Source organism: Zootoca vivipara, chromosome 14, assembly GCF_963506605.1.
Source record: "Zootoca vivipara chromosome 14, rZooViv1.1, whole genome shotgun sequence".
In the NCBI taxonomy this organism is placed as follows: domain Eukaryota; kingdom Metazoa; phylum Chordata; class Lepidosauria; order Squamata; family Lacertidae; genus Zootoca; species Zootoca vivipara.
The window spans coordinates 28,639,898-28,662,000 of NC_083289.1; the positions used below are offsets into that span (position 1 = coordinate 28,639,898).

At 51.4% G+C, this 22,103-nt stretch overlaps 1 protein-coding gene across 1 annotated transcript; it reads right to left on the reverse strand.

Annotated features, from left to right (window-relative positions):
• Window positions 1-7,947: 7,947 nt before the first annotated feature.
• Window positions 7,948-17,445, reverse strand: LOC132593209 (uncharacterized). The gene is made up of 7 exons (XM_060282855.1): window positions 16,845-17,445; window positions 14,546-14,690; window positions 13,670-13,830; window positions 13,424-13,578; window positions 11,735-11,885; window positions 10,361-10,460; window positions 7,948-9,994 (listed from the first exon to the last, which is right to left on the reverse strand). Exons 1-7 carry the CDS (start codon window positions 17,428-17,430, stop codon window positions 8,914-8,916), a joined length of 2,379 nt encoding a protein of 792 aa, XP_060138838.1. The 5' UTR covers window positions 17,431-17,445; the 3' UTR covers window positions 7,948-8,913.
• Between the last annotated feature and the right edge of the window lie 4,658 nt (window positions 17,446-22,103).

Sequence of the window (22,103 nt, forward strand, 5' to 3'; positions counted from 1 at the left end):
GCTGGGCCCCTTCACGGTCACGCAACAGGTCAACCCGGTGGCATACAGGCTGGCACTGCCAGAGGACATGAGGGTGCATCCAGTGTTTCATAGATCGCTGCTGTCGCCGTACAGGGAAAGCAGCAGGCTCCGAGACAGCGAACAAACCCCCGAGGGAGGGGGGGAGAGGGGAGGCAGGGAGCAACTCAATGAGGCCACGGCCATCCTTGATTCACGGAGAGGGGTGGGGGGCCTGGAGTACCTCATGGCATGGGAGGATGCTCCACCGTCCCAGAATGAATGGGTCCCGGCCACTCAGATACAGGAGGAATTCTTGGTGGAAGAATTTCACGCCCTCTTTCCCCACAGACCCAAGCCCTGGCACATGGAAAGGGAGGGGGAGGAGGAGGAGGCACGGGAGAGCAGCTCACCATGGCGCTGGGAAGCGGAGTTTGAGGAACCGGGAGACGAGGTATGGGTGTCACCGAGATCCACCCAGTCAGAGGCAGAAGCAGATTGGCAGCACATTTTTACCCCCACCAGCTCGGACGCCACGGACTTTTTGGGATTCCAGTCCTCCCAGGCGGAAAGGGGGGGCTCGCAGAACTGGGGGGAGGTGTTCACACCGACGGGCCCGGAAGGTACTGAGTTCTTGGGCTTCGAGTCGTCCCCGACATCTGGGGGGGACTTGGGGAGGGGAGAAGGAGAGCTTGGGAGGGGGGTGGATGTGAGGGACAGGGGATATCGCGAAGTCCCTCCCCTCCTGAGTTCAAGCCCATCCCCGAGCACAGGGGGAAGCAGAGGGAGCTCCGATTCCAGTGAGGAAGCAGGAAGTCGGGTCCGAGGCTCAGGCAAGGTAGCGGAGCCAGGGTCCCAGGTAGGACAGGAAGGGGCAAATAAGGGGGGGAGACCCATCCCCCCAACTCCGGAACTACGCAGAAAGAGGAGGGGCAAGAGGATGGGGCTTCCAAGGCTTTTGTGTTGGGGAAAGACGCGCCAAAAGTCATTCGGAGGTTCTGAAACCGACTGACCACATCACTCCGTGTAAATAGCAATGACTTCAGCACTGGAAATACGCAGCACCAATAAAAGAATAAAATGCAGAGCTGCGTAGCGTCGTTACTCTGAAGTAGCCCACTCCGGCCACTGTGACAGCCATCATTGCCTCCTGTGGGAGCAAGTTCCACATTTTAACTCTGTGCTGGATGAAGAAGTTCTTCCTTTTTTATCTGTTCTGAATCTTCCAACATTAAGCATCACTAGATGTCCTTGACTTTTAGCATTATGAGAGAGAGGAGGAAACTTTTCTCTATCCAGTTTCACTCGCCATGCTGAAACTCATTGCGAAATGCCTCAGTGCCCCTCGGTTCATTTCCTTGACTGCTTCCTTGAGCCACTTCCTATGCAACGCAGCTGTGCTCCAGATTGTGCCACGACATCTCCAGCTCAGCTTACTCAGCCCTCCGGAAATGAAACAACCACAGGACTAGCATGGCCCCCCAGGAGGGAAGGCGCAGCGTCTGTCTCCCAAAGGTGAGGGGCCCTTCCCACCTGCCCAGCTGCTCTCCTGTACTGACTCTGGGATCTTGATCTCGCTCTGCTGCATCCCCTGAAATCTCAGGGCGGACCAAGTGGACTCCTTCAAGATGGAACTGAACAAAGCTCTGGTAACAAGGAACCGTTTTAGGGTGCTTTCCACTTGGAGTTGTCGCACATTGAAATGTTAGGAGCTCGCTGCCCTGGGAATTTTATTGAAGCAGGGGAAAGAAGCACAGCACGGAATAAATAAAACCCTTTCTCCTTCATGCTCACCTAAGTGTGGATCTCCAAATTCTCCCCCTCAATTCCCTGAGCCCTCCCCCCCTTGCTCTTGCTTTCTACCATATGAGCCATATCTAAGGGGCAGAGGGTCGCCCTCCCCCAAGTTGATGGGTATTGCCATTCAAATGGTGTGGGTGCACCAGATCATGTGATCAATTATGTGGGGTGGGGCTTCCCCCCTGCCATATTTTATTCAAGTTGGCAACCCTGCTCCCTACCATGGGGGTGGCCAGGCTTTATGTTGGGGGGGGAGAACCTCAGTTACTTTTTATTTACTTGATTTAGGGGGGCAGCTGCCCTCCTTTTGCTATACCCATGCTACCCACTGGACTTTCTCCAAGAAGGCAATCCACTCAACCCGGGAAACAGGTGGCGTATATGCCACCCTTTCCCCCACACTCTTGGAAATCTCTCTCTCTTCTTCCATCCCCTGAAATCTGAGGGCAGACCAAGTCGACTCCCTCAACATAGAAGCAGCCATGAGGAAGGACCACTCCGGCTCCTGTCCCCATAGTGGCCAACCAGATGCCCCAGAGGGTAGAAGCTCACAAACAGGACCTGGGCACAGCAAGAACCCCCACTGCCGTTTCCAGTAAGTGGCATTACTCAGAGGCATTTACTGCCTCTGACGCTGGAGGGAAAACGGTCATCGTGGCTAGTAGCCACTGACAGCCCTCTCCTCCTCCTCCTCTTTCTGCATGAATTTGTCTCATCCTGTCTAAGTTGTCCAAGTTAGATGTCATCACTTGTGGAAGTGAGTACCATAATGTTTTAAGTGTGTGGGGAAGTCCTTGCTTTGTCTCCCAAAATCTAGCTTCCTTGGACGCCCCCAATGAGTTCGCCTGTGAAGGAGGGAGGGGAAAGAACAACATCTGCCCAATATACCGGAAAAATTATACTGTTGCACTACTAAAGAGAAGTAGGAAGGATCTCCTGACGCAAACAGTGGGGAGACAGACGGAGCACCCATGAACTGAAGAAAATTCATAGAATCACAGAACTGTAGGGTTGCTGCTAGTGATGTCACCTACCCCCTTTGTCTGCAGTGCAGGTATAGGGTGGCAATGACCAGCGCCAGAATAATCCTGGTCAGGCCGCACAGGCCCTAAGTAGCCAGAGGAACTCCATTTTCAAAATCTCTCTGTCTCTGATAGAAAGTAAACCAGACAGCACTTTGCACACAGGCACAGCATGTTTGCACATCTAATGCAAAGATCTAACCACACACAGCACTTCTGAGAAACTCTAGCAAACTAGACAGGGCCTGTTTCAACCCACTGTCAGAGGATGTAGCCCTGCCACAAAAACCGCAAGTTCTACGTAGGGCACAACCACAATTGTGTCTGTAAAATTCCAGATAGACACGTGTATGAAGGTACCAGGTACATAACGCCACTTAGTGGAGTTAGGTAAATGACGTTGCATCTTGGGGTGCTCTCTCTTGATTGGTGGATGAAGTACTGCAGAAAGGCTGATCTTCACTCTGTCAAAAAGGTATAAAAGCTCTCTGTACATGGACAAGGGTCGGGCAGAATGAGAAACTCATTCTCACTGCCACCATTTATTGCAATGAATGTTTTAATAAATCTGTTTTATAATATGTACAACTGCCTGAGATTTCGTCTGGTCAATTTGGGAAGCCAATCATCCATATTACATTTCTGGTGACCTTACACAGGAATGACAGCTAAAGTCCTGCCAGTCCGTGTAGATAATGTGGATAATGCAACTTAAGACCCCAAGTCATTGCCCCCCCCCGCACACCCAATGACTATGGCTGGACGTATGCTGATGGTGGTGAGAGGAATGCAGCCCGCTTATAGAGAGGGGGAGAAATAGGGTCAGATGGTGGGTTTCTGGCTTATTGCAGAGTTTCAAAAGCTGCTTTCAGGGCAATGAGTCTCCAAAGGTGGCTTCCACCATGCAGTCATAAAACCCAGAGCAACCCAGACCCAGCAAAAAGTCTTAACTCACTCCCACACCACCCCCAACAATACCAGAAAAGCAGGCCTCCTGGAAACCTGACCCAAAGCAGCCTCAGCCCATTTCAACCTGTCCAAGCCTTGGAAATCTTCCAGGCAGCTGAAACCTGGTAGGAAAATCCCCACCGCCCCTCCTGGCCTTGCTCTCTGTCCGGCTGGCTGCCCGGCTGCCCTCTCGCAGAGGGAAGCAGCTTTCCTCCACGGAGACTTACTGTGCCAAAGGAAGCAGGCGAGGAAGACGGAGAGGAGGAGGCAAGGCCTCTGGGGCCCCCCGAAGCCCATCCTGCCGTTGGCCATCCGGAGATCTGGTGATGGAATGTGCCTGGCCCTGCTGGGAAGAGACAATGTTAATGTCTTTTGAAAGCCTGTTGGTCCCCTCCAGATGCGTGCCACAGGCAATGGGGGCTCTGCAGGCTCAGCTGAACCCTAGAACGATCTTCACTACAGAACGCCACCCGCTTACCTGTGGAAAGGGATTAGGGAGCCCCCCTCTTATTCAAGGCCCAACTGAGAGCAAGGCCCAGCCCCTTTGCAACAGTCACATCCAGCATCCAACAGGCAAAAGCCACGAGACATTGGCCAGTCGCCCAGCTGTGGCCAACTACTTGTCTTGCCCTTCAGGCCTTCGGCTTCAATGAGTAGCTGGGAGGAGACTGGGCCAAGGGGGCTCAGATGCTAGGGCCCCAAAACACTCACCACTACTCAAAGGCCTGGAAACAATGCCTTATGAGGAACGGCTTAGGGAGCTGGGTATGTTTAGCCTGGAGAAGAGAAGGTTAAGGGGTGATATGATAGCCATGTTCAAATTCAGTATGTAAAAGGATGTCATATAGAAGAGGGTGAAAGGTTGTTTTCTGCTGCTCCAGGGAAGCGGACACAGAGCAATGAATTCAAGCTACAAGAAAGAAGATTCCACCTAAACATTAGGAATAACTTCTTGACAGTAAGAGCTGTTCGGCAGTGCGATTTGCTGCCAAGGAGTGTGATGGAGTCTCCTTCTTTGGAGGTCTTTAAGTGGGAGGCTTGACGGCCATATGTCGGGAATGCTTTGATGGTGTTTCCTGCTTGGCAGGGGGTTGGACTGGATGGCCCTTGTGGTCTCTCCCAACTCTATGATTCTATGATTCCAGGACCCCCTTTCCATGTGGCTTTCCGCTTCTCTTTGCTTTGCTGTGCCTGCCGCAAATGCCGCCTGGCCGTTTCTGTGGGGAGGCTCAGCCCAGGGATTTTGCTGCCTGGGGCACAGCAGCAGCAATTCAATGTATAGCACCTCTGAATGTGGACAGAGCTGGTTTTAAACTTAGGAACCTTTTATTTCAGATCAGTAGGCAGAGCAACTCCCAACAGAATATAACAGCCATAGAGCGGGTTTCTAGAGCTTTTTGAGAGATGGAGGAGTATGGGATGGTGATTTTCTGATCAAATCCCCCTCATGCACAAGTCGCCCTCTTTCTCTCCTAGCCACCTCAGGCGAGAAAGCTGATTGTCCTCTGCTAAGTTACTACCACTGTACAATTTAGAGACACCCCTTTGTTTGACTGCATTTTCCTCAAACAAGCAATTCAATGCTTCAGGAGCCTGGATAGCAAAACTTGGGCCACATTGCAGTGCTCTCTCTCACACACACATTCACTCACCAATACGAGTGCATGGAACCTCCATTTTTTCAGCCACAATGTCACTTAATAATAAGAATAATTTTATGGTTGCCCCAGCCACTCTGAGTTGCTTCTAACAATTATAAAAGCATAATAAAACATCCAACATTAAAAACTTCCCTATACGGGTCTGCTTTCTAAAATTCCCATGGTTCTTTATTTCCTTGACACCTGATGGAGCGTGTTCCACAGGGTGGGTGCCACTACTGAAGAGGCCCTCTGCCTGGTTCCTTGTAACCCAGGAGTGCCAGCTTAGCCCCACAACTATGGGTGCCATGCAACATGCATGGCCCTGGCCCCTTCATGGGGAATTTTGCGGGTGCTCAGGCACCCAGAGCCCCGGGGAGTCGGCACCTATGTTGTATCTTCACTTCTCACAGTGAGGGAACTGCCAGAAGGCCCTCAGAGCTGAATGATGGGGGTGGAGACGCTCCTTCAGGTAAACTGGGCCGAGGCCGTTTAGGGCTTTAAAGGTCAGCACCAACCAACACTTTGAATTGTGCTCGGAAATGTACCGGGCACAATGCGTGTATAATGGCTGGGCAGTATTTGCATCAGCTGGGCGGTTTTTTTTTTAATACAGTACAATAAATGTGAGGGAAAAGAAGCCTGAGCCTTGACTTTGCAGTGACTTTTCCTTTAAGGGTGGAAGCTGGAACTGTGACCATTCAGTTATACAGTACTGAAATTCTGAGTGTCTGATACCACCCCACGTCCTTAAGGGGCGGGCAGCACTACCCCCCCCAAAAAAAAACACCTAAATGAACCAGGACGCTCCTTCTACAAACAATGAGTGTGCCCCTCTGAAATTTGTTATCTTGAGGCCTTGCACTTCTCCCCGCTCCAAACGTCAATCCGGGCTGTGACAACGCTCATTGGCTAAGAGCTCCTAGAGGGCGTGGCCATTATGTCGGAAGTTCTTTTCTCCCGCGGATTCTTTTCTCAGCCAGCGGCTCCTGTTCTTCGGCTCCCGTCCTCCGCTAGGTGAGCGGCAGCGAGAGGAACAGGCGCGCTCGCCTACCCGCTTCCCTGTTCATTTCTCCCCGAGTGGTTTGCATTTTGCCCACGCTAAGAGACTTCTTTCCGGGTCATCCTCAGCCAAGGTTGGCAGCCTCTCGCGCGTGTGATTCACGTGTGTTCGCGCTCGTCGGCAAGGCAAAGTGGTTCGCGGGGGGCGGGTGTTGGGAAAGGCGGCGGCGCCCCCTCCCTCCCTAACAGGGGCCAACAACACACCGGGAACTGGGCAGCTGCAGCAGCAGCAGCAGCAACCCCAGGCGTGGCGGGGCAGAATGCCAGGACAATCTTACTCGGCTACGAGTGATCGCCAAAAAGATGAAGAAGTTGCAAGGCTGGAAGCCCCCCCCCCAATCCGACGTTTTGGCTGTCCCTCATCCTTCTCCCTCCCCCACCTCTGCCTTACCTGGCGGGTTCCCTGGCTCCCTCCCCTGGCCGTTTCTGCAGAGGCTTAGGATCACTTTCTTCCCGAGGAGGCTTGGGAGGGAAGCTGCGCAACCGCCAGTAATATGTTTGACGGGCCCAGCTGGCGGGCGTGCAGGGAATGGGGAGTCCGCCGGCAAAGCTGTGCAGCTCCCCCACTCGCTGGGGCGTCCCTGAGAGGCCAGCGCCCTGGTGCAATGAACCATTAAGCCGTATGGGAAAGACGGCCCTGGCTGCGTGCTGCTCTGCACATTTTGCTCACCAACCCAGTGAAGGGGAGGAGTGGCACATTGGGAATTGAACACAATTCATGTCAAGCAGCAGGGCACCAAACTAAGGCGCTGGGCAAGGGCCCTTTCTCATTCCAAGAGTCACTGCAAGGCCATCTGGGAGCTTTTTGAGAAGCATTTAAGATAAGGGGGTCAGCTGAGGAAGACAGACTCCGCCTCCATGTAGGTGTAGTAATATGGCAGGGACCCCAAATCACTCAGACCCCCAGCAATGGAGGAGCAAAAATTTTGTATTGTACAGTTCAAGCCATACCTCTTAATCGGCAGGTAACTAAACTTTTGCTTCAATCTGCAGAGGGCCCAATCCGCACGCAGCCTCCTGTGCCCATCAAATCATGGCTGCACCCTGTGGCTCAGCGTAAGCCAGCAGCAAGACCCTGAGAGCTGGCAGGAATCTGCACTCATACATTTAAAAGCTCATGCAGATTTATGCAAACGTGCTTCAACATTCAGGTTCTGTACTGTACTTGAATGTTTCTAGCCACTTCCTTTCTTATGAAACTTCCATTCGCCTGGGTAGCTTCTCATCTTCTCAGAAGCCATTCATTCTACATGTACCTGTGAGACGCAGGTGAACCATGATGGCAGAATGGTCCATCTGGGCTGCCCACAGCCACACAGCCATCTCTTTGCCAGCTGGGAGCAGCAGCCTCAGCCTCTATTGGGGGTGGTGTCCATAGCAGGTCCTTCCCCATGCAAACTCCAAGCTTCTCTCCCCCTTTTGGAAATGCTGTCCTGCCTATGTCACACCTTGAGTGGAATAAGTGCAATAAAGCTGGATCATATGGATAAAAAACTTTAATGCTAGAATGGTATTGTCTCAGTCACTTGGCGATACTTCCTGACATCCCCATCACCAAAAGCGGTCCCGGAGCATCCCTTTATTCAGCCTGCTACCCCTCCTCTTCTCTGATCTCTGGCAGAGGGCACAGGAAGTCATGCCACCACACAGAGACCTTGTTGCTTGCTATGGCTATATGAAGCTAGACCTCCTTATCTGTATAGAAGCAGCAACAAAAGAAAGTCAAGCAGACTGTTCTCTGCAAAAGCAAGGCAGTGCCTGAGCAAAAGCTGGCCACTTGCTAGATTCAGAGCCTGTCAGCAGGCAGAGCTGAAACACTTGACAGGCAGGTGTGGATTCCATTGCAGGTGACTGTCCAGTAACTTGAGCCCAAGAGCAGCTGGTGCTCCAGCCCCCAGCCCAATCTGGGTCAAGAAAGCACCCATCTCCCTGAAGGCCCCATTCATGTAAGAAGTGCCAAAAGCAGCCTCTTGAGTCCAGCAACTTGTCCTCAGAGTTTCCACACAGACACCGGCCTATAATCAGGAAGGTGCCTCTCCTTGCTGGCCTTTGGCTTAGTCCTCTGTTGATAGTAAGGGCCCTTCCCTACCTGGCTTAAAGGGGCCTTTTGTCCCTCCTTGAATTCCCTCTCCCATGCAGCATCCTCCTTCGACTGCTGTCCCATAGCTTCTCCTCCCTAAACCCCCAGATCCTCTATGCCAGGCATCCCTAAACTGCGGCCCTACAACTTCCATGATCCCTAGCTAACAGGACCAGTAGTCGGGGAAGATGGGAATTGTAGTCTAAAACATCTGGAGGGGAGGGCCGAAGTTTGGGGGTGCCTGCTCTATGCAGTTGGTGCTGCTTTCCTATTTGCAGCATAGTGGATCTCTGGATTGAGGGAGGATTACACCTGGAGGAGGTCACTGCTTGGTTGAGGCGGAATTAAGGAGGTACAAGGGGCCTCAGGGGTATGAAAGGCCTTTGTCCCTGGCCAATTCTTCCCTAAAGCATCCATCGGAAGCCACCTGTTGCATGTCCATGTCTGCCCCGCAGGGTGCACTTGGCCAGGCCGGGTCTCTTACCTCCTGAGCCCCCCAACCAGGGTGAAAGAGGACCCTGCTCACCCCAGTGGCTGCTGCAGGGCTGTTCTGGACAATGCTGAGCAAGGGTTTGTAGGGGGACTGCCCGTCTAGGCGGCTGCCAGCGCTGCCACTCTTGCCCTGGGGGGCTGTGCCTCCTTGGAGAGCTGAGCTGAAGGAGCGGTAGCCAGCCAGGAGGGAGGCCACTGGACCGGGGCCAGACTTTCCTGGCCCATGCTGGGAGGGGCTGCCTGGCCTCACCTCTCGCTCTGCAGCTGCCATACAGGAGGAAAAGCAAAGTGAGTCTGAGCCTTCTGGGAAGATACCCTGGAAAGCAGGGAGCAGGTTGCTGGTCACACGTGCAAGGCAAGGCCCTGCGTCATGACTGGATGGCTGGATTTGGTCCCTGAAAGGAGAAAACTCCTGCTCCTCCTCCTCACAGACCTGGCTGAAGGCGGCCATGGGCTCCGCCACCAGGCTGCTGAAACACTTGTAGCCCGAGGGCTGGGGGGCGGGTGTGCTGAGGGGCAGTTCCAGGGCAGCACTGCTTGGCTGGGAGGAAGCCACCGTCTCTGTGCTGGTGTTGTGATAGACAGGTTCAGAAGAGGTCTCCAAAACACCCCTGTGCTTGTCCAGCGGTGCATCTTGAGAAAAGGAAAAAGCACTCTGCATGTGCCCCAGAGCCTGGTCCTTGAGAAGGGGGTGCTCGTCCAGGATACCGGTGCCTCCACTGCTCAAGTCCCCACTGAGAAGGTCTCTGAAGAGCTTGGCCACAGCGTCTTCATGAGGGACCTGGCAGTCTTCCTCTTTCCGAGTTTCTGGCTTGGCAGATGCAATGCAGCTGTGAATATGCACAGGGTGCTCAAGGCCCACGTTTCCAAATGGTGCCACCGCTGCTGTCACACCAGCGGCTACTTTGCTCTTGGCGGGGTTTGGGATCTGGTCCCACCATCCCTTCTTCACCCTGCAAAGCAAGAAAGCGCCATTCGTCAGTCCTTCTCGGCCCTCAGAAAGGGAGAGGCAGGGCTCTGCAAGGGCTGCCTCCCCTCCAAACATCAGGAAGCAATCTTCCCCCTCCCGAGGTGACTAGCAGCCAAATGCATGTGAGAAACCTGAGGAAGATTGTTTGGCTGGAAGGAGGATGAGGAGAAGACTCAGAAGGGACAAGGGCCGCTTTCCTCCTCCTTTCCTGTCAGGGTTGCAGGAAAATGCCTCTGCCACCAAGGCCTGCTACCTTCAAGCAGAAGTGACCATGTACAGTATTTATTTGTTTTGCTGTGGGCAAAGGGCAGCCCTGGAGAGAACTACTTGCAAAGCACCCAAGATGTACCTGGAGACGCAGAAGAAGCTGAAGGTAGCCAGGGCCATGATGAACACACACAGCAATGGGATGAAAATCCAGAGGAAGGAGCCAGAGCTTGGCTCAATGTCTGGAAGGCAAGCAGCATTTTGGTTATCTGGGCAGACAATTCACCCTGATACCAGCGGGAGGCAGGGGGTGGCTAGCTAGCTGGCAGACAGGCACCCAACCACCCACCCACCTGGAAAGGGGGCACAGGATCAGGCTAAACGGCCAGAAGCCTCAGTTGACAAAGGAGCCCAACTCTCACAGCTGGAAAGAATTTCAGGGGATTTGCAGTATTTCTCCTTAGGGTTTTTATTTGCCTATTACCTTGGGCACCAACAGGCACATTTAATGCCTCATGTGTTTGGTTTCTCCTGCACATGCTAATCTAACCTTTAACCCCCTCCTGCAATTTCAAGCTGGTTTCCCTTCAGCCAGACTTACCTTGGGCTGGGGAAAGAGGTCCTTGGGTCACCCAGCACCACCAAGGTAAGGGGCAGACAGGATTTGTACTGCTTGTTATTCATGTAGCACCATCACCGTACACAAAGCGAAAGAAGCAAGAAGGTAGGTCTCTGTCCCAGGTAGTCTATCATCTCACCTTTGACCAAGGAAAAGACAACAGGCAAGGAGAAGAAAAGAGAGGAGAGCAGAGGAGGGGGAGGAAGCACAAATACAGCTACAAGCAGTATACCGTGAAGTTATATGCAGAGAAAAACCAGCAGATCCTGAGCTTGATGCAGGAAGGGGGAGCATTGGTGGTAGCGGGGCCTGATGTGCTGTGGCACCACACTGAACTTGCTAACTTCACCCAGGGGACTGCAGCACAAGCCTACCCAGGGCAAGCAATCAATGTCACTGTGGAATCTAGAAGGTCTTTCCACTTATTTGTCTCTAGCCAGCCAAATTGCGACTACCCCCTCCCTCTCTACCTGTGTTGTGCCACTGATCGCTTAGTGCATTTTCATGCAAAGCATTGTGCCACCTTCTACTAAAACAAGTCTTCCAAATGATTAGTAGCATGCGCCTTAGTCTTCAGAAAGAGGTAATTGTCTACAGAAAATTTTTTTGATGAAATAAGTGAGAGACCTGCATATTAATTTGATGTCTACCTGACTGGAAATGCACGACCTCAGCAATGTGAGAGAAATGCTGTCGCTCACTCAAAGGGGCCGGATGGTGCCCAAACATTCCTGCGGGTGGGGTGAGAGTATTTCACAAATCCAGAAGGTTTACAGAATCCAGAAAAGAGAGAGCCCACAATATGGAGCCCAGAACACGCAGGGATGCCAACTGAGGTGCCAACAGATTGTTAATAATAAACAGGTGCCTTGCGCAGCCCCCACCTTAAGCACTTACCATTTTTCCATGTGTACTCAGCACTCCAATCACTCCAGGTGTCCCCGAACAAAGCAATTCTCTGCCGCACTTTTGCAACATAGGTGGCTCCTGGCATGAGGTTATCGTCGAAGATTTTATGATGAAAACCTTGCGTAATGTGTTCGTGTATCTTTGGGGGGGGGGAGACAGAAGCAAACAGGTTTACATTATGTGGCCCTTCCCACACGTGCACAGGAAAACACTGGGTGAGCTGAATTCTTCTCTTTCCCAACTTTCTATGGAGGAAGATCATTTTGGGATGCGGTAGAAAGGTTTTGGATTCTTATGTGATAATGTGATTATGTGATAATGAGCAAGGGAATAAATTTCAGAGAACTGTTTCAAGACAACCTGCAATGGAAGCTCTGTAGATGAAATCAAAGGGCTCAAGACCAAATGGCGGAAGGATCTCTTTCCCTCCCTCCTGAGTCTGGCAATTTCCCACCTGAGGGGTGGGCGGACAGCCACAGCCAGGGGCCCAGGGCTGGGCTCATTCCTCCACCCAGGCAAGCAAGCAAGAGATGCAATTCAGCCCAGCCAAAGCACTAGGAGTGTATGGAACAGGACTGAGGTGGCGGAGGCCTGGCCTGGCCAGAGTCCCAGGGGCCAGGTGAGAGAGGCCTGGAGGGCTGCACCTGCCTCCCTTCCCCTAGGTTCTGTGATCCAAAGCCTTGGGGCTGGCGGAGGACCTGACCTCAAGCCACTCATAAAAGGCAGCCCACTGCTCTTGTGTGCCCCACTGGCGAGGGACATATAATCATTTGCCAAATATAGCTAAAGCCTTTTTGGCCTGCAGTTTGTTGGATCTACAGAGCTGCCCAAGGAAAGCATTAAGGAAGGGCAGGAAGCAGGCCCGTCTTGCCCATTGGGTCTACTGGGGCGATGCGCCAGGGCGCTGAGGGGCGCCCCAGCAAGTGTGGGAGCTGCGCGGCAGTCTCCCTTTTTCCTCCTGTATGCCCACCAGCTGCGCCGCTCAGGGGAGAGCAGGGAGGTAAGCGAGGCGGAGCAGGCACTAGGACCCTGTTCCGCCCTGCAGCGCCAGGGTCACCCCTCATTCCGGCGCTGCGTTTCATTGGTAGAGGCAGGGAAGGCTCCGGACTGCAGGAGGGCTCCGCTAGGGGGGGCGGGGGGAGGAGGAGAGCCGACCTCCTTCCCATCCTTGGGATCCTGAGCAAGCCCAGGGCTTCAGGCTGCCCACCGCCTGCCCTTCCTCATTGCGGCCAGGGCACAGCAGGTGATCCCTCCCGGAGGTGAGTTCCCGTCCCTGCACTCTGACTTGGAGCCGGGAGCTGCGCCGGCCGGAGGGAAAGGGGGGGGGCGCCGCAGAAATTTTTGCACCACGGTGCTGGATACCCTTAAGACGGCCCTGGCAGGAAGATGCCATGTCAACTGGCATGGGGCAGGGGCATTATGAGGCTTTCAGGGGTCCCAACACCTCAACTTCTGCTCAGGACATAGAAGGTCCCCGCCACAGTGTATGTTATTGTTTTAGTATTTTTTTAATTTTAGAATTAATGGCATTTTTAAACATGGAAGAGCTTGCTACCTTGGGTTCCCTTTAGGAGGAAGGGTTGGATATAAATGTAATTAATTAATTAACAACAATAAATTTGTAGCACTATTCCTGGTGGTCGTACAGAGAGGAGCATGCTGGGAAAGTGTGCCTACCTTGTCTGTCTGGTTTATAGGCCAATAGGCAACTTCATAGACTGTTTCCGGATTTTCATGAAGAAGGTTCCCTTCTTTATAGTCATCTGCCCAGGTGAAGATGTACGAGTCATCCGTCCTCTTAACAGTCAGGTTGACAAGCGGACGGGGTTTTACTGCGTTTGGGAAGAAATCAACAAAGAGAAAGATGCAGAGCAGCCCCCAGGAATGCGCAAGGAGGGTCTGCCAGAACAAAGGATCCCTTACCAATGTCATCAGGGTCCACACTCTTCTTCCAGATCTCCTTCTCGGCCTCCAGTATGAAATGATACTTGTAGGTCCGCAGTACTTCAGACCGAATGCTGCAAGTACACTTGGGGGTCACATCCAGGCCTCTCTTGTTCTTAGGAGAACAAACCCACGATGGCCTGGAACAATGGTAAGACTTAAAAGGTGTTTTCAAAGTAGACGACGCTCAATTCATTTCTACCACAGCCTTGGTTTGGGAAAGCTCAGCCCAGGTGTGAGAGGGGTGTTGCAATGCTTCCAGCTGCACCAGGCTGAGGCTTCCCCTGACCCCCTGGAAAGGTTGCAAGCGTGCAAAAGGGGATAAATCTGTGCACCTTGAAAGCTCTCCAACAACAAATGATCCAATGAAAAGTATAATGAGAAACCTTTTGGATCCTGCATTTCTTATTCTCGGTTTGGAAAACTCACAGTGACTGCAACTCAACTCCGAAAGACATTTTGTAAAGAACCCTCATCCATTTTCTGGAAAAGGTTTGGGCTGGCTACTCCTCCCAGGGTGTCTCAGAGAAGGCAAAGCCACCACAGATGCATTATTCTGCAGCCCTGATATCAGGAGCCACCAGGCCTGGCAGTCCACGCCCTCAGACTACAGTCCCCAGGATGGCGAGGCCTTTATATTTAGCTGCCATATCTCAAGGGTCTCCTTCTCTGTAAGAGAAGCACTGTGGCACAAGTTATGCTGGGCGAGGCTCAACAACGTTAATGTCACTTCTTTTAATTTCTCTCACTTTTTATATTATTATTACCTTACCCTGGTACCACCAGCCCCCAAAACACCCAACAGAGGAAAGAGGAGATCTGGGGGCAGTCCTCACATTTCACAGCATGACCTACCCTGGGCCATAAAGTGCATGAGTCGTTGCAACACGCAGGAGGAACTCCTTGGGGCAGTCGGTGGAGGCGTCCACTTCCCAGTGACAAACCACTTCGGATTCATAGTCTGTGAGGCAACTTGGCTGGATGGCCTTTGAAGACACGGCTAGGAAGAAACAGAAGAGTTTGCTTGAGTGCCAGACTGACACCAACCGTTGTGCAGTTTTCAGAGGAAGGGGGTGTAGGAATGTTTTCCTGAACGAAACTTACTTATTCAGAGGAAGAGTCCAGCACAGGCCTACCCAGAAGGGGCCTCTGCAAAGCCCCACTCCAGCTCTCCAAGGTGCCATTGTGTGTAAGTCTGGAAAAGCCTTAGAAAAAGACCTTCCAAGCCTTAAATTCTCCTTGCTGACTGCTGCATCTTCCCCCCCTCCAAGTGCTTTGGGTTGCTCACCTCACCGTTTATAATGCTCTCCTAAGAACATGAAACTAGCCCTGCCGCTGGATCAGGCCAAAGGGGCCCGTCTAGTCGAGCATCCTGTTCTCTCAATGAATGATCAGGTGCCCCAGTGGGAAGCCTGCAAGTGGGATTCAAGCGCAGGAGACTCCTCACCTCCTGTGGTTTCCTGCAACTGAGATTTGGAAGCGTTTCCATTTCTGTTCTGAATCTTCCAACATTAAGCATCACTAGGTGTCCTTGACTTTTAGCATTATGAGAGAAAAGAAAACTTCCATATCCACTTTCACTATACCCTGCATAATTTTATTAAATTTTCTATCCTGTCACCTCTTTCTCTCCTCCTTATCTACTGCTGCTTACCTGTCTAAAATTTCTAGCAGGGTTGGTCTACTTTTCCACCACCCAAGCCACTCCTCTGCTTCTCACAGTGCAATCTTGGGCATGTCTACTCAGAAACAATTCCCACCGAGTTCTGTAGCAACTTGAAGACTGAAAGGTCTATTATTTCAAAGCTTAGGGCCTTTAGGCCAACAAGAAACTATTTCTTCTTCCTGCAACAGACTAAGTGGCTCCCCCTGCCGGAACTTGCTGCGAAATGCTCAGGCAGGATTGCAGCTTGCGAGATGGCATCTTTGCCTCCATCTGCTTCCTTGCACCGCTTCTCCTGCTCCTGGCGCTCCAACAGCAACATGGCCCCATTGACCTCTCTGCTCCAGGCTGAGCCAGGACATCTCCAGTTCAGCTTGCACAAGCCTCCAGATGTTTATTTTCTTATCAAAAACGGACAGAGCAGCTTCACCTCCAGTTTCAGTTCCTCAAAAACAGCAGAGGGACCAAACTTCCCTTTTCATCTTCAGCAGAAAAGCCACAAAGAAATGAAACAGACTAGATGCTCCCCAGGAGGTGAGGGGAGATGGGTGGCATCCGTCCCCCAAGGGAGAGGGAGCCCCTCCCTGCCAACCCAGCCACTCTCCTACACTGACTCGGGAAACTCTCTCTCGCTCCCCATCCCGTGAAATCTCAGCGCAGACCAAGTCGACTCTCTCAACATGGAAGCAGCCATGAGGAAGGACCACTCTGCCTCCTGTCCTCAAAGCGGCCGGCCAACAAGGTGGCTGAAAGAGAAGATGCTCGCAAACAGGAGCAACTCCCCCCACTGCTGTCTCCAGTAAGTGACATTACTCAGAGGTATTTACTGCCTCTGACACTGGAGGGAAAACAATCATCGTTGCTACTACGTAGCAAACTGCCTCTGACACTGGAGGGAAAACAATCATCGTTGGGAGACCTCTCCTCCACCGAGTCCACCTCTACTGTGGATTTGTCTCATCCTGTCTAAGTTGCCCAAGTGAGAAGCCATCACTGCCTCTTGTGGAAGTGAGTCTTATGATGTTTTAAATATGTGGGGAAGACCTTGTTTTTGTCTTCCAACATCCTTGGACGTCCCCAATAAGTTCGCCTGTTAAGGAGAGAGGGGGAGAAAAACATCTGCCCAATATACCGCAAAAATTAAACTGTCGCACTACTAAAGAGAAGTAGGAAGGATCTCCTGATGCAAACAGGGGGAAGACAGACGGAAAACCCACGAACTCAAGAAAAACAATAGAATCACAGAATTGTAGGGTTGCTAGTGACCCCACCTAGCCCACCTTCCTCACTGCAGGAACCAGAAATGGTCTTAATTCCCCCCCCCAAATATTGTACAGTATTCAACTAGGCACGCCTGCTTCGTGGAAACCTGACCCAAGCAAGCAACCCGCCCAAGCCTTCGGGGAGTCTCTGGGTGCGCAACAGCTACGGCCGGGGGAGCCTCACTGTTGCTGCCGCCGAGGGAAGCGGCTTTCCTCCGCGGAGACTTACTGTGCCAAAGCGAGCAGACGAGGAAGACGGAGAGGAGGAGGCAGGGCTTCCTCCGAGGGCCCCCGAAGCCCGTCCCGCCGTCGGCCATCCGGAGAGTCGGGAACAAAGTGCGCCGGGCCCTGCCGGGAAGTGGCACCGTCGAGCGGCCCGCTTCCCTCCTTCTGCCAGTGCCAGCCCGGCCGCCAGGCGCGGAGCCAAGCAAAGCGGAGCTCAGGAGACACCCGTCCGCCAGCCCCGCTTGGCTTGGCCTGGCTGCCCGGAGTCCAGGAGCCCCTGCCGCTGCTGCCTGCTTGGGCGACGGGCTGCTCCGCTCGGTGGGTGGGGAGGAAGAAAGGGCAAATTCGGCCAGCGCCCGCCTCGTCCCGCCTCCCCCGGGGTTCCAGCCAGCGCTCCTGCCCGAAGCGAAAGGGAATCCCGGAGGGGAGAGGGCACGGGAGGGGAGGGCAGAGACCCGGACGGCGACGGGGAGCCCTTCGCGACTCGCCTGCTCCAGCCCCCCTGGACCACGCACCCTCCGCTGCCACGGCTGCTGTCCGGGAAGCGCTGGGTTGCGCCCTGGTCCTCCTCCTGGGGCGTGGATTTGCATGCCGAGCCCGGCCCCTTCCCGCCTTTGCCGGGAGTTCCCAGCCAGCCAGGAAGTTGGGCTCGCACCAAACTCGGCTACACAACAGACTGCGATCGGTGTCTCCTGAGCATGTGCAGAGTGGGCGCGCCGCGGGACGACCACGCCAGTCTCGTGGGGTGTGGGTGTCTGTGTGCGCGCGTGTTTGTGTGTGGGTGCGCAGCCATGTCAGTTCGGGCTCTGGAATCGTGGCGCTGCAACCCTTTTGGCCTGTTTCAGCTTCAGCTGGGGTCGTCTACTCTACTCTTATTACTTTTCCTCCAAGGGCAGGTGAAAGTTGACCAGGTAGATCATTGGGAGGGGAGAGCAGGGGTCTATGGGGCCCAGGAGGGGTGCTAAGAAGGAAGATGTAGGTTTTTTGGAAGTAGAAAGGTAAAGGTAGCATAACTGGTGCTTGCATCAAGGTTTCCACATGCACCTCCTCTTCCCACTGAACAGTACTGTCACTGGGATGCACTTACTCACTGACAAGTTAGTCAGTGTGCTGGAGTGGGTCTCCCTTATTTAGACCTTTTCTGTATTGCCTAATTATAGATAGGCAGCCACACTACCTTATACTAAGTCAGACCATTGTCAACACTGATTGGCAATCGCTGCCCAGGCTTTCAGGTAGGGTGTGTCTCTCAGGCCTAGCTAGAGATGCTGGGGATAAAAATGGAATGGCAGAAAAAAATTATTTGAGTACGCTGAGATGGCAAGTCTAATGGGGAAAGTTTGGAATAATGGCAACCAAAAATTTAACACAGAATGGGACAAATACAGACAATTCCTAAAAGATCATTGTAAACATCTGAAATCTGAAATGACTCCTGCAAGGTGACATAACTTATGGATATATTGGATAAATATAAATTAGATGTTATTCAATAAGCAGTTAATATAGAATTGTAGACTAGAGGACCCACATTCAGGTGGAGGGAAGCCTTGTTACTTTACTATATCTTTGATGGAGAGTGATAATTGGGATTAATAAAGATTAAATGCAAAAAAGAGAGGTTTTTTTTTAAAAAATGCTGGGGATGGAACCTGGAACCTTCTGCATATGTACAAAGCAGACACCACTTCCCTGACTATATATATAAAATAACTATGTGAACATATCTCTAAAGCAGTATGCCAAAAGCGACAGGTATTATAGAACCACACAATAAAACCATCAGGACTAGTTTCTGATAAATAAATGCTGCTATCAATTCCTTCACCTTCGGATACATCTCCCCACAACCCCTCCCACCAGCCTGGGCTGAAACAAACAAGATCACCCCCAAAAATCTCAGAAGAAAGGGGGCTTCGTGGAACCTGCTGGCACTGCCCTAGTCTTGCTTTTATGAATAGACCCCATGCAGACTGCACTGTGTCCTGTTCAGCACTCAGCTTAGTTGCACTGCACACACCCAGATCCAGGAGGCAGCAGGTTTCGTTTGGTGAGTTTCCCCGGGGGGTCCAAAGGGTGGTGCATAAAACTGAGTGGAGGGGTGTCCTTTCCCTGGCCTCTGCATCCCTCTCATCCAAGGAGAGACTCCTGCTGAGTCACAAAACTCACTGGAGTGACCTCGGGCCACTCACCATTTCTCAAACTAGCCTACTTCACAGGGTTGCTGGGAAGGTAAAAGAGGATTCTCGCATGCACAGCACCCCCAGCTCCTCAGAATGACCTTGCTCCCCTTTACCCCACACCCCTCGTTCTGGCCTGAGTTGCAGTTCATTTCAGTTTGGTATCTGTCCATCTGCAGCAGTGTTCTTTCTTGAGGGGCTACGTGGCACAGAAACACACATGCACAACAAAGCCTGTGTTAGTGTACTGTACTCTTTAATATAGTTCAGTAAAGTGATCAGTCCAGGTATGGGGCGGGAGCCCTGCAAAGCTTGTGCTGCCTGCCAAGTCAGTTCCTGGAAGGGGTAGAGGCATAGGGGGCCCAATGAGTTATTCCTTCCAAAACAACTTTAAGGATGCCAAGCACAACTCCCTTGGACCTCTGTGTGAAATTTGGCAGGCTTCATCCCCTGAAAAGGGGATGCTCAGCTCACAGATTCCACCCATTTCTGCCCGAAAGGAGAAAAGGGTTAATAATTTGGCAACCCCCCTTTTCTCATTAGATTAAAATTTAAACAGTAACCTTATATGCAGACATTTAGTATTTTTTCTGTTATTAGCAGCCCAATTTATAAAAGCCGAATTTGGAAACAATCTATAGAACTCCCCACAGAGATCTGGTTGAATAGTATTTGGAGTGTGGCTCCATTGGAAGGCCTTACTCACCACAAAAATGTAATTAAAGGCACTTCAAGGATAGACACTTTTGGTCAGGGGTCAGCAACCTTTTTCAGCCGTGGGCTGAAAACTGTCCCTCAGACACTGTGGTGGGCCAGACTATTTTTTTTTGGGGGGGGAGGAAATGAACGAATTCCTATGCCCCACAAATAACCCAGAGATGCATTTTAAATAAAAGCACACTTTCTACTCATGTAAAAACACCAGGCAGGCCCCACAAATAACCCAGAGATGCATTTTAAATAAAAGGACACATTCTACTCATGTAAAAAAACACTGATTCCTGGACTGTCTATGGGCTGGATTGAAAAGGCGATTGGGCCCCATCTGGCCCACGGGCCTTAGGTTGCCTACCCCTGCTTTTGGTGATGTTGACTTCCTTTCTTTTCCTTTACAAATGAGACAGAAGATACTTTTATTCCACTTTCAACACAGGAATCTCTGTGGAGAGGCTACTTGAATTGACAATACCTAACTTATTGCATGTGCACTATGTACTATGTATGGAATTTAATAAGAATGGACCACTGGACAAGTTAATGTAGTTGTGTGTTCTTGTCTTTATTTAAATGAGAAACAATAAAAATCATTGGGGAGACTTCAGAAAGAGGTATTGTCTACAGCAGAGAATTGCGCTGAATTAAGTGAGAGGCCTGCATATTAATTCAATGTCTAGCTGATTGGAAATGCAAGACCTCAGCAATGTGAGAGAAATGCTGTCGCTCACTCAAAGGGGCCGGATGATGCACAAACGTTCCTGCGGGTGGGGTCGGAATATTTCACAAATCCAGAAGGTTCACAAAATCCAGAAAAAAGACCCCACAATGTAGAGCCCAGAACACACAGGGATGCCAGCTGGGATGCCAACAGATTGCTAATAATAAACAGGTGCCCTACCCGACCCAACCAGGTGTTTTCCAACTTATCGGGATGCTCCAATCACTCCAGTTGTTGCCGAGGAAATAATTTTTCTGACGCACTTTAGCAATATAGGTTGTTGCTGGCATGAGGCTGCCTACGGTGATTTTAAGTTGCATTTCCGTTGTCATGCGTTTGAAGGATCTTGCAGACCAAAGGATCTCTTACCAATTTTACGAAGGTCCTTACTCGTCATCCTCCAGATCTCTTTCCCATTGGCCTTCAATGAGAAATGATACCTGAAGTTATACACTTCTTTATTCTGAATGGTGCAAGTACACTTGGGGGTCCCATTCCGGCCTCTCTCGTTCTTAGGAGAACACTCCCATGATTTCCTGGAACAATGGTAAGACTTAAAAGATGTTTTCAAAGTAGACAACACTCAGATTATTTCTGCCACAGCCTCGATTTGGGAAAGCTCAGCCCAAGTGAGAGAGGGGCTTTGCAATGCTTCCAGCTGCACCATGCTGTGGATTCCCCAGACCCCCCAGGAAAAGTTGCAAGTGTGCAAGACGAGATAAATCTGTGCACCTTGGAAGTTCTCCAACCACAAGTGGTCCAGTGAAAAGTGTAATGAGAAACCCTTTGGATCCTGCGTTTCTTATTCTGCGTTTGGAAAACTCACAGTGGTAAGTTGTGAGGAGGGTACCACCATCCCCAGAATCACCCAACAGAGGAAAGAGGAGATCTGGTGGCAGTTCTCTCGTTTCACAGTATGACCTACTTTTGGCCACTGAGTCCATCAGTCGCTTCAACATGCAGGAGGAACTCCTTGGGGCAGTCGGTAGAGGCGTCCACTTCCCAGAAACAACCCACTTCGGAGTCATAGTCTGTGAAGCACCTTGGCTTGATGTCCTTTGAGGATACGGCTAGAAAGAAAGAGAAGAGTTTGCTTGAGTGCCAGACTGACACCAACTATTGTGCGTCATCTCCAGATTTTCAGAGGAAAGCAGTGTAGGAATGTTTTACTCAATGAAACTTACATATTCAGAGGAGGCCTACCCTGAAAGGGCCTCTGCAAAGCCACACTTTGGCCCTCCGTGACTCCAGTGCAGAAAAGGATAGAATCTCTGCTCTACTCCTGTTTTGTCAGGGCAGAGCTGTAATTACAGGGGAGCTAGACAGGTTTTTTGCCCTGAGTGAAGCCTCCAAATGGGTGCCATTGAGGCTCTTAACCTGTGTGTGTGTGTGTGTGTGTGTTCGTGTGTGTCTCTGTGTGTGTCTGTGTGTCAAGCTGTGTCTTTGACAAGGGTGAAATAAAGCCTAGATCTGACTCTGCCCCAGTGGGACCTTTTGTGTGTGTGTGTGTGTGTGTGTATATATATATATATATATATATATATATATATATATATATATATATTGTTTTTTAAAAAATATTCCTGGGGTACAGAACGCATTGTGTCTGAGTCTGGAAAGCTAACTCTGCCTCTGCCTTAGAAAAAAG

Bases quoted from the DNA above. Each gene is read 5' to 3' on its own strand.
- LOC132593209 (XM_060282855.1), bottom strand. From the start codon at position 17,430: ATGCAAATCCACGCCCCAGGAGGAGGACCAGGGCGCAACCCAGCGCTT. The intron at 14,691-16,844 runs GTAAGTCTCCGC...GTTTCTTCCTAG, and splicing joins CGTCTGCTCGCTTTGGCACA to CCGTGTCTTCAAAGGCCATC. The intron at 13,579-13,669 runs GTAAGGGATCCT...TCCCAAACGCAG, and splicing joins TGTGGACCCTGATGACATTG to TAAAACCCCGTCCGCTTGTC.